This window comes from Nansenia antarctica, assembly GCF_963989245.1.
Source record: "Nansenia antarctica genome assembly, chromosome: 19".
NCBI classification, from domain to species: domain Eukaryota; kingdom Metazoa; phylum Chordata; class Actinopteri; order Argentiniformes; family Microstomatidae; genus Nansenia; species Nansenia antarctica.
Genome location: NC_137692.1, coordinates 15823050 through 15841936, shown reverse-complemented (window position 1 = coordinate 15841936; position 18887 = coordinate 15823050). Strand labels below are relative to the sequence as shown.

The window sequence follows — 18887 nt, the reverse complement described above, 5'->3', positions numbered from 1 at the left end:
ATGTACAAAATACAGACACACTGCATGATTGCCCTCTCTGATAAGGTACTGGCCCTGAGCAGTATGTATGTGTGTGCTAGGGGTGTACAGAGATGTCGTTACCTGTATCTGTATCTGTTCAACCTACAACATGATCTGTATCTGTATCTGTATTCGTATAGAAGACCTGGGGCCTGTTCCTCGAAGCGCGAAGAGCTAAGCTAGACTAATTTTGATCATTTCAGCTCGAGTTCCGTTCCATGAATGTGACTCAAATAATTCGTGAGTTAGTAAAATCAAAGTCCTATGTTGCAAACAGAATGGGTATTTTTTTTATCTTGTGACCATCCACAATATATACAGTATATATATATATATATATATATATATATATATATATATATATATATATACACATATATATAATAAGAATCGATTTGAAGAAACATAATGGCTGACGCACAGACACGTCAATCATGGCATTCTTTTTAATAATAAGCAGCAACTTCGGGGTAGAATCTCTATCTGTTTCCATCACATTATATGTGCTTTTACCGAATAACCTATTGGTATTCGGGTACATCCCTAGTGTGTGCATGTGCATTTGTGCCTCTGTGTAGCCGAGCGATGCGTGCGACGGGCCGAAGCATGATGAAGAGTACCAGCGTGAGTGGGGAGATCTACGGCATGGATCACGTGGACGGCAGCCAATCAGACACGGCGCTGGGCACCCTGGGGGGAGGGGGCAAGAAGCGGCGCAACAGCCTCAGCCAACGGGTGGTGGCCATAGTCGGGCTGCCCTCCAGACTCAGCAGGAGCACCTCGCAGCTCAGACAGACAGGTAACTCAGACAGACAGTAAGAGAGCCAGACAGGTAACTCAGACAGACAGACAGACAGACAGGTAACTCAGATAGACAGGTAACTCAGACAGACAGGTAACTGAGACAGACAGGTAACACAGACGGAGAGTAAGACAGACAGACAGGTAACACAGACTGACAGGTAACTCAGACAGACAGACAGGTAACACAGACTGACAGGTAACACAGACAGACAGGTCATTCAGACAGACAGACAGACAGGTAACACAGACTGACAGGTAACTCAGACAGACTGACAGGTAACTCAGACAGACAGGTAACTCAGACAGACAGGTAATTCAGACAGACAGGTAACACAGACTGACAGGTAACTCAGACAGACAGGTAATTCAGACAGACAGACAGACAGGTAACTCAGACAGACAGGTAACTCAGACAGACAGGTAACTCAGACAGACAGGTAACTCGGACAGACAGGTAATTCAGACAGACAGTTAGACAGGTAACTCAGACAGACAGGTAACTCAGACAGACAGGTAACTCGGACAGACAGGTAATTCAGACAGACAGACAGGTAACTCAGACAGACAGGTAACTCAGACAGACAGGTAACTCAGACAGCCAGACAGGTAACTCAGACAGGCAGTAAGACAGACAGACAGCCACACGGTTATTGCAAACAGGCAGAAAGGCAGAAAGACATCCAAACACACAGACATGCAACGCAGACAGACAGACAGACAGACAGACAGGTAACTCAGACAGACAGGTAACTCAGACAGACAGACAGGTAACTCAGACAGACAGACAGGTATCTCAGACAGACAGGTAACACAGACGGAGAGTAAGACAGACAGACAGGTATCTCAGACAGACAGACAGGTAACTCAGACAGACAGACAGGTAACTCAGACAGACAGGTAACTCAGACAGACAGGTAACTCAGACAGACAGGTAACTCAGACAGACAGACAGGTAACTCAGACAGACAGGTAACACAGACAGACAGGTATCTCAGACAGACAGGTAACTCAGACAGACAGACAGGTAACTCAGACAGACAGGTAACTCAGACAGACAGGTAACTCAGACAGACAGACAGGTAACTCAGACAGACAGGTAACTCAGACAGACAGGTAACTCAGACAGACAGGTAACTCAAGACAGACAGTAAGACAGACAGACAGCCACACGGTTATTGCAAACAGACAGAAAGGCAGAAAGACATCCAAACACACAGACATGCAACGCAGACAGACAGACAGACAGACTGAGATAGACTGCTCTACATGGATCCTTTCCCTCCTCAAGTCTGTCAGCCAGTGATCGTGTGTTTCTCTGTGTGTCCGTGCAGAGGCGGCAGTGGGTAAGAAGGCTGGCAAGGCGGGCAAGCCGGGCAAAGCGGGCAAGGCTGGCAGCAGCACGGTCCAGAGGAGCCAGGAGACGGGCATGGCCGTGGAGTACCCGCGGAGCGCCATGAACCGCCAGGCCAGCCGAGACTCCACCGACGGCAGCATGAACAGCTACAGCTCTGAGGGGAAGTCAGTACACACAGACGTTATTTACACCCGTTCACACCCGTCAACTGCAGAAACATACAGTACAAACTTTTGACTGGTACTCGTGACGTTAGAATTATAAGGTTCTATCTCCATTTTGGTCAAAATTTAGTTTTATACATAATCTGATCCATTCGGTGTTTATTAATGCCTGTGTGGTGGTATTTTTAAAATGTGGACATTTTTGAGTTAGTAATTCATAAAATACAAAGGTTCCATCTCACAGAACATAATGGAATGTAAAAACTTTGACACCCAATATCTCTGAACTGCCCTAAACGGAGATAGAACCTTATCATTCTAAACTCACGTACTGTCAGTACACCTAAGTGCTTTTCTAGTGTTAGTTCCCAACCTCCTCTTGTCATTGCCATCCTATCCGTAGAAAAAGCGTCAGTAGTGGGATTGTCGTGTGTGAGTCTTTGCAAGCCAACCCTACTTGACTGCCCTCTCCACATTTCCTCTGTGTTCTAGTTTGATCTTCTCAGGGATGAGGCTGGGAGCTGACAGTCAGTTCAGTGACTTCCTGGATGGTCTTGGCCCCGCCCAGTTGGTGGGCCGGCAAACATTGGCCACGCCCGCCATGGGTGAGTGACACACACTATACCGATAACCAAACATGATGCCGTATAACCGAATCACCTTTACGTTAACTGAATGAGATGGAGAGTCAAATCTCCAAAGTGAATGAAACTGTAAAAGAAAGCAGATATTTTTTTGTCAGTCCAACATTTAGGACGTTGTGTCTTGTTTCTGTTTTGTGTGTTTTACAGGAGACGTACAGATCGGAATGATGGACAAGAAAGGTCAGCTGGAGGTGGAGGTTATCAGGGCACGTGGCCTTACCCAAAAACCAGGGTCCAAATCCCTCCCAGGTACCCCACGTGCACACACGTACAGGATATACTGTGGTTTTTCCCGAGATGGATCAAATCAAATGGGTTTTTGACATTCAGCTCTGGCTGAATACTTTTTCTCCCTCTTTCTCTTTTTTCCCCTCTCTTTCCTCTCTCCTTCCTCCCGCTCTCTCTCACACTCCTCTCTCCTCTCTATCTTCCTCTCTATATCCTTTCCTCTGCCTCTCTCACTCCCCTACTCTCTCCCTACCAGCCCCCTATGTCAAGGTGTACCTGCTGGATAACGGAACCTGTAAAGCCAAAAAGAAAACTAAGATTGCACGTAAAACCCTGGAGCCACTCTACCAGCAAGCCCTGCTGTTTGAGGAGAGCCCACAGGGGAAGGTGCTCCAGGTAACAGTGGAGTGTGTGTGTGTGTGTGTGAGTGTGAGTGTGAGTGTGTGAGTGTGAGTGTGAGTGTGAGTGTGTGAGTGTGAGTGTGAGTGTGAGTGTGAGTGTGAGTGTGAGTGTGAGTGTGTGAGTGTGAGTGTGTGTGTGAGAGAGAGAGTGTGTGTGTGTGTGTGTGTGAGTGTGTGAGTGAGTGTGTGCACGCATCTGTGTCTGCGTATGTGTCTGTTGTGTATCTACACTCTTTACATACTGTATCTCCATTCCACTCTACAGGTAATAGTCTGGGGCGACTATGGGCGACTGGACCATAAAAGCTTCATGGGAGTTGCACAGATCCTATTGGAGGAGCTGGACCTCTCCAGCACAGTGATTGGCTGGTACAAACTGTTTCCCCCATCCTCATTGGTGGACCCCACGTTAACTCCGCTCACGCGGCAGGCCTCCCGGACATCCTTGGACAGCTCAGGACCACCAGGCGTTCGTTCCTAGTGACCGCAACGCGACCACATACCCCAAAACTGACCACAACCAATGTCCCCAACTGACCAGAGTGCATGGCGTAACTAGGGCGAACAATGATCTAGGGCAACAGAGGCAACCAATGAAAGCAGACAGAGAGAGCAAAAGAGCGCGAGAGAGAGAGCGAGAGAGAACGAGAGAGAACAAGAGAACTAGCCAATCAGAGCTTAGCTGGAGTCTGACAATCATTTCCAATCCCTCCCTTTACCCTCCCTCTCTCTCGTCTAACATTTCTTTTGGCTTCTTGGGTCTTACTCCAAGTCCCACTTTCATTCCTCCTCTCTGTCTACCCCCTTCTCCTCTCTCACATCTCCCTTCTCTATCCTCTTCTCCTTTCCTACGTCGAGTGTGTTAGGAAACTGCACTCCCAAGATAGAGGGGACTTGAGAAGCCTACACTTTCAGGTGACAGAATGGATGTCAACACATGGGTCTCGGAAACCAATCTGTGAAGAGCTTATCGCTAAGGCCATAGAGAGACCGTACGTACAGTATGTGTGTGTTGGAGACAAGGTGAAACAAATGATGACACCCTTCCCCGAGCTGTCCATCAAAATGCGTTTCAGCATTGACGTCTCTCCAGTTGTCGTCATGGCACCACTATGGCATCTCCATGGATACCTGCGAGGGGCAACAATGGGGCACGGTTTCCCTTCCCTGTAAGAGGAGGGGGGCACCTCCCACTTGTCCCTGGACATTCTGAGCCTTGTTTTAACATCAAAACAAGCACAAAGCCCTGATTTTCCCATTTCGGACAACATAAGGGTTATGCTTTTTTTGAAAGAGGAAGAAAAAAAAAATCACAGGCCAAAATTATAGTCCACTTTTATTTTCTATACAGTATTTCTGGAGTTCCGAATGGTACCATGATGTGTGCGTGGGTGCGTGTGCATATGCGTGTGTGTGTGTGTGTGTGTGTGTGTGTGCGTGCGTGTGCACGTGTATATGTATGTGTGTGTTCGGAGTGACAGTGATCTACAGACCAGTGGTCACGCCGCCTCTCCCCCCCCAGCCCTCCCCCAGCGTGGTGAGAGCAGCATGACTCGGGACCCCCGGTCCCCCCAAGCTGCATGAACAGTTTTATTTTGTAAAACAAAGACAGATGACAAATGAATTAATAAAAAAAATAAGAGACTAGACTAAATGTGTGTAGTTCCACATACTTTAGGCCAGCTTGTATGTTGCATGTACTTGTACAGTTTGCTCGTACTGAATATGAATACAAACAGAAAAGCCAAGCCATCCCGCCTTCCAAGGGGGGGCGGGCGGACACCGGGGGGATAAGCTCCGCCCAGGCCATGCCCACCCCCCCCCCCCCCCCCCACTGGGTTTAATTATCTATATTAGGACGTCTTAAAAAAGCCCTTCTCTTTTTAGTTTTGTCTTTATTACCACCCTTTGGAGGACAGTGCTGTACCGTAGTACTGAGCAATCTGGAGCCCCCAGAGTGTCGGAGGATGTACTGTAGGTGTTAACCTGTGGTCTATGACAGCAGGGCTAGAGACGGAGCTAGAGAATGTGTGTATAACAGATGTATTATGGAGTATAATTATGAGTCGGACAGAAATGATAAAGCTATAAATATATTTAATATAGGAGTGTATCTGACTCTACACCCATCTACTGACATGCACACGTTGTACATATGAGGGTTGAACAGTGTGACGAAAAGTTACAAAGACACAAACATTCCTGGTCTAGATGAAGGGGATCAATGTCCCAGAGCCCCCCCGTCCCCCGTCCCCCCCTTGGTCTCTGCAACCCGCTGAGCGGTGCTTTGTCATAGGGGAGAGGGGGGCCAACAGGCCTTTCAGTTTCTCCCTATAGCAGCTAAACAAACGAACATGACAAATTGAAACACAACTTTATCTTGTCTCTATAACCCAAAGCCCCCCCCACCTTCTCATGGATTGGACTGAACCTCAGAAGCCCATGAATTCTCGTTTAATCGACATTTTCTGTTTTATTTCCACGCGGTGTGGCCGACTGCTGTTTCCTTTGTCAGTATTACTCCCCGAGAATACTGATTGTTTACAGTCCATGGCTTCTCACTCCCAAAACACAAACGGAAGAAGAAGTATTCACTGCAACAGTTCTTGTTTGTATAACAGATGTGGCTCTACTGATGTGTATGTTTTATATTCAAGATTTCATTTTTATTATTTACAAATAAAAGACTGTGTGGAAGAAAATGTGTTCTGCTGCCGATTGCCTGAAGTTATTGAGTTATTGAATCTTGTTGGATGATGTGTGACTGCTTTTTACAAAATGACAACAATGCATTACACAGGTGGGTTGTAGCAGGTGGGTTGTACCTGTATATGTTACGGTACATGTGGGAATACGGTACATGTGGGAAAACTAGGTTTAGGGTTAGGTTCTACGTCGACTTGGTACATGATTGATTGAAAACCTTTATTGTCCCCAATGGGGAAATTTTGTTGTCAAACAGCTCAGTTAGGGCAGACAGAAAACATTCAATAAAATACATAAAACAGTGCAGGCTCAATAAGTAAAAAGTTCCAAGTTCCAAAGATCCAGCTCCAGGTCTCCCCCACCCTGCAGGGCCTGGTTGTAGAGTCGGAGTGCAGCTGGAACAAAGGACTGTCCAAATATTTTTGTACTTTGACGGGGGAGAACAAATCTGTGGCTGAACTTGCTCCTCATCCCCGCCAGCTCGCAGTACATCGGGTGGGAGGGATTGGCCAGCATGGCCGCCAGTTTTTTCCCCATCCTCTGTTCTGCCACCACCTCTAGGCTGTGGTCCCCACCACAGAGCTGGCCTTCTTCACCAGTTTGTTTAGCTTCGCAGCATCCCTGGCACAGATGTTTCCACCCCAGCAGGCCACGGCGAAGAACAGAACGCTGGCAACCACCGACTGATAAAACATTCGCAGCAGCTTGTTGCAGACACCGAAAGACCTCAGCCTTCTCAGGAAAAACAGTCTGCTCTGCCCTTTCCTGAGAAGAGCCTCGGTGTTGTCAGTCCAGTCCAGTTTGTTATTAATTTGTACTCCCAGGTACCTGTAGGAGTCCACCCTCTCGACTTCCACCCCCTTGATGGTGATGGGGGCTGGGGTCCTTCTCTTCCTCCTAAAATCCACCACCAACTCCTTTGTTTTGCTGGTGTTAAGCAAAAGGTAGTTGGTGTCGCACCACTGCACAAAGCTCTCCACCAGGGCCCTGTACTCCTCATCCCTGTCGTCTGTGATGTAACCGACGATAGAGGAGTCATCAGAAAACTTCTGCAGGTGGCACTGGTCGGAGCTAAACTGGAAGTCGGAGGTATAGAGGGTGAAGAGAAAGGGTGACAGAACAGTTCCCTGGGGGGCACCGGTGTTGCACACCACCACCTCAGACTGACAGCCCTGCAGTCTCACATACTGACGTCTGTCTGTGAGGTAGTTGTGGATCCAAGCCGTCAGGGAGTCCTCCACACACATCACTGCTAGTTTGTCAGCCAGCAGTGATGGCTTGATAGTGTTAAATGCACTGGAGAAGTCGAAGAACATGGTCCTCACCATGCTCTGTGGCCTCTTCAGGTGTGTGTAGGCCCTGTGCAGCATGTAAATGCTGGCATGTCTAACCCTAACCCTAATCCTATCACTAACCCTACCCCTAACCCTAACCCTAACCTTAACCCTAGCACCTAACCCTAACCCTAGTTTTCCCACATGTACCATATACACAAGAACTCCCACAAGTCAAATACACTATATTTTTTAACCAGCAGAGGGCAGACATAAGGGCAAGAGAAATGAATGGGGCCTAGTGAAGCTTTCCTATGTGTCTAAAATGATCTGATATCTGAGGTAGGTTCTGTGAAAAACATTTCTGCAGGAGTTGCCTTACTACTTCACCTCAAAGGTACCAATTTACGTTTTCTTTTACGACCCCATTACAAACAAGTGAATATGTGATGGTAGAGAGTATAAAAGAAGTAGGCCTATGTGTTCCATGGCACATCTATCCAGTAATATATTTTCAAGGCAAATCGGTAGGGGCTTACAAAGCAAACTTAATGAAGGTCATCATTTCCCCAAACAAACAAGATTAAAGAAAAGTTAACGGTACACATTTTCATCTCAGCTCCATGAGCCATTACAACAAATCTGTTGTTCATTTCTCCTCTGTAGATTTGCGTCCCTATGATCTTACATTCCACCAGTGCTGCTTAAGTTCTTCTATGTCATTTTTCATAAAACTGCCTCCCTGTCAAGGTGATATTATTGACAGAAAGGTAGAGCAATAATGTTCACCACGGTTAAAGTTTATTTCAACAACTATTTTTCCGACACAGATTATGCACAGTCCTGCTCTATATCACACTTTCAATGGAACATCTCCAATTGAAAATGCTTTTTAGTCCAGGATGATCTGTTTCGAGGACACCAGCCCAACACATCGGTTAACTATCATACCATATACTGGCTAGTGGTGCTTGTTATGAATCCCAAAGAAACAAACAAACTAGGTTATTATTGTGTTATTCTACCATGTAATAACTAGGTAAATACATATTTCTTTACTATACAATTGAGCACCAATGTTCTGTAGAAATCATATTTGACTAAAGATACACCTTCCTGTATGTGCTAGTATGGATACTACATTGAAACTGTTTACAGTCATATACTTTATTAACACTTGTATGGATATTGATATCCCTGTGTAATACTACCATCTAGTGGTAGCAATGGGAATAGCACTTTATGCCTAAATGAATGACTACATGGGAGTGTGGCCATTGGCATACCATTAATCAGTTTGAACTGATTAAACTGTTGTCTCTCACCATATGTTTATGACTTGTAAATATGTAGCTTTTTCAAAAGAACATATACCCATGACATTGTGTTTTATCAGATAGGTGAGTAAGCAGGACACTTCCAGGGTCCTGACTGTCTGGTATGGGAACTTCATTACCCAAAACCGCAAAGTGCTGCAAAGGGGTTGCTTCCGCCCGTCCAGGACACCTACAGTGACCGGTGTGTCAGAAAGGCCCTCAGAATAATTATAATGATCCCGGTCACCCCAATCAGAAAGTGTTGGAGCTATTGCCGTCGGGGGAAACGGTACTGAATCCTCGGGGCTAAAACCCAGAGGCTGTCAAACAGGTATTTTCCCCAAGCAATCAGGGTCCTGGAGAAACACACTGGAAAAAAACAAAAGACTGCCACGCCCTAACCAACCCCATGCACGCTATAAAAATGAACATTACATTATTCTAACTCCTTGCACACTACTGGACTACTCGTATACCACTGGACTACCGGTACTTAATTACTGTATATTATATTATATTGCATTCCATATCATCATACTTTGCACTGCATGCTTGCACTATTGAAGCCACTGTAAAACTATCACTTTATTACTTTATTAATGGGTTACTTATTTACGTTACTTATTATTATTGTGTTTTGGTATCTGAATACTGCAATGCCAATGTTGAGGAACCAAAGCCAAATAATTTTACTCATAGATAATACAATAAGGTAGACATTTGGTCATTAAAACGATTCATTTTAAAATGTTCAAAAAACGGTATTGAATCCAACCTCGGTCAAGACAGGTCATACACGGTCATACATGTTACATGTATCTTACTTACCGGTGGCATCTGATGAAAACCAGCAGGGGGATATAGGGAGGATGGTGTGGATCTTCTGTTTGTGTATGTGTGTTTGAAGTGTAACTCAAGATCATTCTTCACTTCTGACTTCATCCCTGAGGACCTGCTCAACCACTTCTACGCTCACAAAGATACAGCCATCGAAGCCAACCCCCCCCCCCCAAGACAATCAGCCCCTCACTCTCTCCTCCAATGATGTCTACCGCACACTAAGCAATGTGAATGTTGGGAAAGCTGCTGGCCCTGACGGCGTTCCTGGCTGGGCACTCAGGGTGGACGCTCCACAGCTGGTCGAGGTTCTCACTGACATGTTCAACCTGTCACTGGCCCAGGCAGTTGTCCCCAAATGCTTCAAGGCAACAACCAAAGAACTCTGCTACAGCGGGTCTGAAAGACCTCCTCACGTACTGCATCGTGAAGTGTTTTAAGAAGTCGGTCCTGGGCCACCTAAAAAACTCTCCTTTCCCCCAAATTAGACCCCTACCAGTACGCCTATACCGCAAGAATAGGTCAATGGAAGATGCCACCTCCACGGCACCCCCTAGACACAAGCAACACCTATGAAAGGATGCTGTTCATTGATTTCATCTCAGCACTCAACACCATCATCCCCTCCAAGCTATAGTCACCAAACTCAGAGACCTTGGTATTAGCACTTCCCTATGCAACTGGACCCTAGACCTCCTAACCAACAGACCCCAGCTCATGAAGTTGGACAACCGCTCCTCCTCCGCCATGACCCTGAACACCGGGGTGCCTCAGGGCTGTGTGCTGAGCCCCCTCCTCTACTCCCACTTCACCTACGACTGCGTGCCGATGCATGGCTCTAACTCCATCATCAAGCTCGCAGATGACACCACGGTGGTAGGCCTGATAAGTAATGACGAGTCTGCCTACAGGAAGGATGTCCAGCCACTGGCGGTGTGGTGCGCCGACAACAACCTGGCCCTCAACACCAGTAAGACCAAGGAGATCATTGTGGACTTCAGGAAAAACTAGGGGCTGCATACACTCCCCCATCTACATCAATGGGATGGAGGTGGAGCGTGTCTCCAGCTTCAAGTTCCTGGGTGTCCACATCTCCAAGGACCTCTCTTGGACCCTCAACTCCTCTTCATTGGTCAAAAAGGAGCAGCAGTGCCTATATTTCCTGAGGAGATTGAAGAAAGCCCAGCTGTTTCCCAGGATTCTGACCAACTTCTACCGCTGCACCGTTGAGAGCATCCTCACCAACTGTCACCGCACTGTCTGCCCGGAAGGCTCTGCAACGGGTGGTGACAACCGCAGTGCATCATTGGCGCTAAACTCCCTATCGAGTCCCTCCAGGCAGACCGATGTTGGCATAGGGCGGCAGGCATCATCAAGGACACCTCGCACCCCAGCAATTGGTCTGTTTGATCCCCGACCATCTAAGAGACTCAGGAAGTACAGGGTCCTCAGGTCCCGTACCAGCAGGCTCCAGAACAGCTTCTATCACAGAGCTAACACTCTGATAAACAATCTCCCCCCCACAAACAGCATTGAACAACACCCCCCCCCCCCTCTAAATACCGCCCCCCCACCACACTACATACCATACTGTACATAGCTACCTTAACTGTACATAGCTACCTTAACTGTACATAGCTCTTAACTGTATATACCTCTAACTACCATACTTGCCATACTGTACCTATCACTACCATTGTCATGTTTTTATATCATTTTTTATATCACTATTTGCACTTCTGGTTAGATACTAAACTGGTTCTTGTAATGACAATAAAGTTGAATCTAATCTAATCTAATCTAATCTAATTGTGGTTGTAGCTCCACCATGCCCTTTCATGGGTGATTTGCCAAACCCTTTCTCAATTAGAAGTTGTTGTAAAACTTGTTGCCTCACATCCTCTCCTTCATACTCCTCTCGCTTTTTTGTCAAAAAGCATTGGAGGAAAATATCTTAACTAGATCTAAACTGTAATGATACTGAAGGTGCACGTGCCAACTAATTTTCTAGTTATTTTTAAAAGCAAGTAATCCCTTTATTAATGTGTGGAGAAGGTTGGATGCTGTGGGCGTCTTTTTATCAACAGTGAAATATTGCACTCTACATATTCACTCTATTTTCATAACATAAGCAGTGGTGTGTTAATAATATTTGATATTGGTCAATGACCTAATATCACATATTACCTTATGTTATACAAAATAGCCTAATTTACCTTGGAAATCAGTTGGATAGAAATATCCATTTTCTGAAATCACCATTTACCAGATACCTACTTTCTTTCTGATTTCTTCATACCTAATAGCCTATACCCCTATGGCGGTCTCCAGTCCCCCCACAGCTAAAATGTATGGCAATAAAAATCGAATGAGCTCTAATGACATCCAGACACCATTAAGGGGTTGAAAACATCACACAGGAAATTGGAGACAAAAGAAAGTACATTTATTACAGAGGTACAGCATGTACATACAGACTCACTTTGACATCTCACAATACAAGCTTCATTGATTCTGACTGATTAACCCTATAACTATCATGCAAACATGCAAACATGTGTATAGGCCTATTAGAACATCTCCAATGTGCAACATTAACATACTTTAGGATCTGTTCCCTCCTAGCGGATTAAAGATTTCTGAAAGCCCCAACAACAAATGTGCAATTTAATTTGCAATTTAACTTGTCTAAGTTTCCTTGTTTCTTGTCAAATGTATGGCAATGTATGGCATTTAGTAGGCTATATGGTTAAGCCTAAAACAGCACCGGGCCTTTAATTAGCCTGCAGTGAATTCATGTCTTTGTCACTCATTTAAGCACAGTCTCCAATTTCATTTTCGTGCTGTTTATTCAATCTGTACAATAGAGACAATAGGACTAGATAGAACAATGCAAATAACGCACTTAAGAAATGTATCAATGTTAGATGTGTAGGCCTATACAGCGAAAGCCTTGCTAAATACGATAGTCTTTGCTGAATATGCACCCACGACGAATGACCAAATGTAGGCCTATGCCTGCGAAGCTGTTTGATCATCTGTTATTTATTGCACACAATGAACATATTTTCCCCCAATATATGTTTTTATGTAGGCATATGGACACTCCTACGAGGCGTTGCAGGAAAGTGTTGATTGAAGGCCTATCAAACACTAAAGGGTCGAGGGCACGGTGGCGCTGTCCGTGGTTCTGAAACGGCCGCACAGTAACTTCCACACCTCCTTCACGTTGGCACCGAATCTCCGTTAACCATATGGCTTTTGTTCTCACTCTCGTGACAAGTGAAGTGACTTCTTTCTGATTATTTTCGTTTTAGTAGCCTTTGAGCAAGTGTTTAAATAGGCTATTAGTTAAGGCTAATTGCACTTTTTTTTGTATCATTGAAGCACCTGCTCGTCAAGAAATATCAGTTTCATGGCAATATCGTGAGCTTAGAATGATACGGTTCTATCTCCGTTTAGGGCAGTTCAGAGATATTGAGCGTCAACGTTTTTACATTCCATTATGTTTTGTGAGATGGAACCTTTGTATTTGATGAATTACTAACTCAAAAATGTCAACATTTAAAAAATAACACCACATAGGCATTAATAAACACCTAATGGATCAGATTATGTAAAAAACTCAATTTTGACAAAAATGGAGATAGAACCTTATCATTCTAACGTCATGAAATATCAGTTTCATGGCAAATAATATTTGCAAATATTATGGCAAATCACGTGCCGGTCCGTTATAGCATCGAGGACGGATTAAGTAGGGTATCATGTCAGAATTAATGTTATTTTTTCCATCGGTGCTAATCATTTGAGAGGCGCCGCAGTTTAACGCACAGGCAGTCCATTCGATCATTAAACTAGCCCAGTGTAACACCCGCCACCGAGTCATTACTGCGCTATTCCCCCGTCTGAGACTGAACCGCCCTAAGCACAGTTTAATCAAATTAGATAGCGGGCAATGTCTTGGGGTTTCTTCTATTGATATTCATTAAAAATACATGATCTATCACTATAAGCTCTCCAAGGTAGCCTATGTCCCATTCATCCGTCTGGAGATAATAAACGCCACGTATAAGAGAATAAACAGTTGAAATTAATTTACTTTAAGAGGGATGAAACATCCACGGGCAGTGTTATGGACTTCACGTCCATATGGGCCAAAGACAGTTCGTGACGTTAGAATTATAAGGTTCTATCTCCATTTTTGTCAAAATTGAGTTTTTTACATGATCTGATCCATTAGGTGTTTATTAATGCCTGTGTGGTGTTATTTAAAAAATGTTGACATGTTTGAGTTAGTAATTCATAACATACAAAAGTTCCATCTCACAAAACATAATGGAATGTAAAAACTTTGACGCTCAATATCTCTGAACTACCCTAAACGGAGATAGAACCTTCTCATTCTAAGCTCACGAGTTTTGAATGTAACCAAAACGTAAAGTTCACCAATACCAATGTGTAATACTACTACTACTACTACTACTGCTACTGCTACTACTACTGCTACTACTAATACTAATTGTGTATATATATAAATGACTAAATTGCGGACTGTTGAAAATAGGCCTAGGCCTACACGAATTCATTTGATCTCAGCACTTTTGAGGCTCGAGCTCGAAGCATCGATACAATGCAATTGATCATAAGCTAATACACTACAAACACTTCGTATGTGGGAGAAGTTTGATTTGAGACTGTCTTTTTATCCATTTATCAAAGATGATCTTACCTGATTTTCTCCGACGTCTAGGCCTATTTGTAAATTGCAATATTGCAATGAATAGCCTGGGACTCATTTGTGAAGGGCCTAGGCCTCTATAATTGATCTGACAAAACCGCTCACTAGTTTCTTAAATATTATTCTTATATATCGTTGTGTAGCCTAAGTGATTGGGAAATTACATAATTCATAATTCTTGACATGCACGCCCTTCAAGGAGTCAACATAAATTATCTCACTCAAGAAAATCTTTGAATGCAATATTTGATGCACATTTAATTTTTTGCTAAAAAACCGACCTGGCTCTTCAAGCTTAACAACATGGGCTAAGATTGATAACACCTATATAGCCTTGGTTATTTACGAGGGTGACGTTTTTCGAATTTGGAATGCACTTCTGTTGTTTCTGTTGTTGATCAACTGTCATCAACTTGTATTTTTTTAAATTCGACGCAGAACTTTAAATCGGCCTTCAGAGATGTCCAGAAGGCCAGCGCGTACACACGGACACACTGGTAATTACAACAGGACCTTCCTGTAATCTGACGCTAGAGGACGCTCTAGTCCATCATTGTAGGTTACATGTGATTGTCGTTTCTGAGCGCTTAAAAAAATATTATAGGAAATGCATGAAAGCATGCATTTTAAGGAACTATTAATTTAATGTCCAATTGTAGCCTATGTTAAGCCTGTATGGATAAACTCATGGGATGCAAATGCCAGCGAACTGATTTATAAGACTTCAGTAGGCAATAGTCAACAGTAGGCAATAATACCGTGGTAATAAAGTTACCAGGTTAGGCTAGTGTTTGTATTCCACTATCACACAAACGATTGAGAGTAGAGCCTGGTTTGAACAAAAACAATTGTTTGTGGAATGCAAGAACGTGGTCAGGATCTAAAAACCTACTTTTCGTTGGTTCGTTTACAAAGAGACTGAAATTGCCATGTCAAAATCGCAACATCGTATGAATTACGATATTACAGTTAGTCAGGCTGGAGAGGCCACACCTGCCTCCGGAATCATAGTAGCAAGCCTATAACTGTCTGTGTAACACACCGTGACGTTAGAATTATAAGGTTCTATCTCCATTTTGGTCAAAATTGAGTTTTGTACATAATCTGATCCATTAGGTATTTATTAATGCCTGTGTGGTGTTATTTAAAAAAAAATGTTGACATTTTTGAGTTAGTAATTCATAAAATACAAAGGTTCCATCTCACAAAAACATAATGGAATGTAAAAACTTTGACGCTCAATATCTCTGAACTACCCTAAACGGAGATAGAACCTTATCATTCTAAACGGAGATAGAACCTTATCATTCTAAGCTCACGTACACGTTAATGCACTGACATACAAGGCAGGCCTCCGTTCCACAGATAGATGGCTGTGCGTCCCATGTGGACCATCCCGCTCTCCCCATTCATCTTCATAACAACCGTTTAGTGTAAAATTAACAACGGCTTAACTACTACAGCCATAAACATGCTCGGTGCGTTACCGGAGATTGATTCAGATTGCTGGGTGGAAGGAACGGAAGCCTGTCCGTTTCTATTAAAGAGTTATTCAATTAATTTGATGAGTTGTGTGACGCACACATGTTACTTACAAATCTGACATGAATTGTTGTCCCAACATGTAGTCCCATACAGAGGGGGGGAGAGAGAGAGAGAGAGAGAGAGAGAGAGAGAGAGAGAGAGAGAAAGAGGGAGAGAGAGAGAGGGAGAGAAAGAGAGGGAGAGAGACAGAGAGAGAGAGGGAGAGAGAGAGAGAGGGAGAGAGAGAGAGAGAGAGAGAGAGAGAGAAAGAGAGGGAGAGAGAGGGAGAGACAGAGAGAGACAGAGAGAGAGAGGGAGAGAGAGAGAGGAAAGAGAGAGAGAGAGAGGAGAGAGAGATGGTAATGAGGGACAGAGAGCTAGAGGCAGGCTGAGATGGAGAGAGATATTGCAGACACAAAACGAGACAGGTTGTTATAAAAAGAGATAGAAACGGAGAGGGGACACATGCAAAAGAGGAGACAAAGAAAGAAAAAGGCATGGAAAGTTAGACAGGTTAGACAATATTGGTTCCCTGCCATACTATTTGACCTCGATGGGACAACATAATAAATAAATACAAAATAGGCCTACATATCAAATAGTATAGCTATACATTAATATAGATTCCTAGAGGCCACCTAAATAGACAATCTGGAGTCTTGTAAGGGACATCCAGAAATATTCACAGAGAGAAAGAGGGGGAGAAGGCATGCAGGAGAGAGAGAAAGCAGGGGGGCTCAGGTTGATAATTTGGCCTATAGTGGGGTAATCCTTTAGATATTATCTAATACCAACCAAAGCCCATGCGGCATGCGCGCCCATCGCGCGGTGTGATAATGATTGTGAAATCTAGCCATTAATATTAATTGTAAGACTGGAAATCTTGTCTCGGCCACCGGAGCTTGAAAATCCCCCTGAAAAGGCAAGCCTCGATTTACCATGGATTTGAAGCTAATTCCACAGGGTTTCTTTTTGCTTTTGGAAGGAGACACTTCATTCCCTTTCGGGGTAGAGGGCGCATGATGCTGCATTTACATGGAACCTTGCAAGGAGTTCCTGATTCCACCCCCCAAATGAGTTCTTATACCATGCATATGTTCTATTCTATTGTATTCTCAACATGGATGCAGCTGTATGTAGCCTGTGTCTGGAAATAAGTTTCCTTTTACGCACTAATTGCTCCATGACCTCCATGTCCACAATACAGTTCAACTGAGTGTGTGTGTGTGTGTGTGTGTGTGTGTGTGTGTGTGTGTGTGTGTGTGTGAGAGAGAGAGAGAATTATGTGTTGATGTTTTGTGTTTTAGCCAGGCATCCCATACGCATTCCATAAATCAGGAACCAGTTAGAAATTGTAATGATTTTCCATAAAGTGTTCCTAATGCATTCACTAACTAACAACCAATTCAACAATTAGGCATAGGGCGCTTATTACATTTTCTTTTAATTTAATCGTACATTTTGCTTTTTTAGATGGGCTACTTCTCTGGAGGCCTTATGACATCGACGTTATGAGAGGTATAGTTCCTTCACATGTACCATAGACGCTGTTGAGTGGTCGAACAGAAGTGGGGGAAATGAGTTGAGTGAAGCATGAAGAAAGAAAGTGTGCTGAGCGCTGATTTATCGCACGAGCCCCTGGTCATTTCCATATATTGAAATGCACCCGAGCGCCCAGTCAGTCAATTTCCTCGGAGCTCCCACGCGTGGAAGGCATACATGGGGCCCATCCTGAAATGCACCCGCTCTTCTCTTTGGAGGATTAACTGTAGGCCTATTGTTGATTCTATGTTCCCCTAGTTGACAAGATATTGTTTGGTTTTTCCCTCATAATTTATCCAATGCATTTTAGTTAATTATGATGTGTTACACTGCATTTGACTAGTTGTTTATATCTGCTGATATAAATTGATGTGCTTGTGTGTGCACTAACCTAAAAATATTGTTCACCTATATATATAAGAATAGGCCACAAGCCTCAAGCCCCACGACTTATCTCTCACTCTATCTCTCTCACACTCATGCACGCAGGCACGCACGCACACACACACACACACACACACACACACACACACGCACACACACACACACGACAGTCCTCCAGTCCATGCACTGTGGTGCTAGATGGATAACCCCCCAATGCATTTAACACTCACTGATTTATGACGGAATCGGGCGCCCGCTGTCATTTACATATTGAGATTTCCGAGGCCTGCGCTCACGAGTCGCTTTGATCAATGTCCACCTTGAGTGAGCTGGGGAGAGAGTGAGCTGGGGAGAGGGGGGAGTGAGTTAGGGGGGAGAGAGACAGAAAGGGGGGGGGGGGTGAGCTAGGGAGAAAGGGGGGTAGTGAATTTGGGAGAGAGAGGGGTGGGGAGAGAGTGGGTTGGGAAGTGAGAGAGAGGGGTGGGGAAAGAGAGGCAAGGGTGCGAGAGAAAAAAAGGAAAAACATTCTTTGTGCCAACAGATGGAGTGGGGTGTAGGGAGAGAGGTCAAGGGTAGTGCCCTCTGCCATAGAATTGGATGGGAGGCGCCGTGGGTTCCACGGGGGCCTTTCACACTGTCATACCGACAGTATAGTCCCCAAACGCGTCCCCCCATGAAGGATAAGAAACCAACATAGACCACCTATAGACAACAATATCTATTATTTGTTATTTCTCGTTGTGCTGTGAATTCTGTGTTATGCCAACGAATAACATGATTTTTTTTTGTATAGGCCAATTGTATCACTATCTATCAGCTCTAACATAAGTCTTGTTCTTGCAACTTTTTTTTTCTTTCCATTCTAGGGAATTAGTGTGTCAATTGTGGTGGGCTCATGCAAGTTCAAGACGGCGCGTGGCCAGTTGTCACTAGCGCAACATAACGGT

The 18887-nt window shown here is 44.3% G+C and overlaps 1 protein-coding gene across 1 annotated transcript in view; it reads left to right on the top strand.

Moving 5' to 3' along the window:
• Positions 1–4097, top strand: part of rims1a (regulating synaptic membrane exocytosis 1a) — a gene marked incomplete at both ends in the record, with an annotated part of 57969 nt that extends 53872 nt beyond the window's left edge. The window contains 6 exons of the mRNA XM_080549181.1: positions 600–820; positions 2157–2343; positions 2836–2948; positions 3135–3236; positions 3472–3611; positions 3882–4097. Coding sequence (XP_080405307.1) covers positions 600–820; positions 2157–2343; positions 2836–2948; positions 3135–3236; positions 3472–3611; positions 3882–4097 — 979 coding nt within the window. The remainder of the gene's footprint in view (positions 1–599; positions 821–2156; positions 2344–2835; positions 2949–3134; positions 3237–3471; positions 3612–3881) is intronic.
• Positions 4098–18887: the final 14790 nt, after the last annotated feature.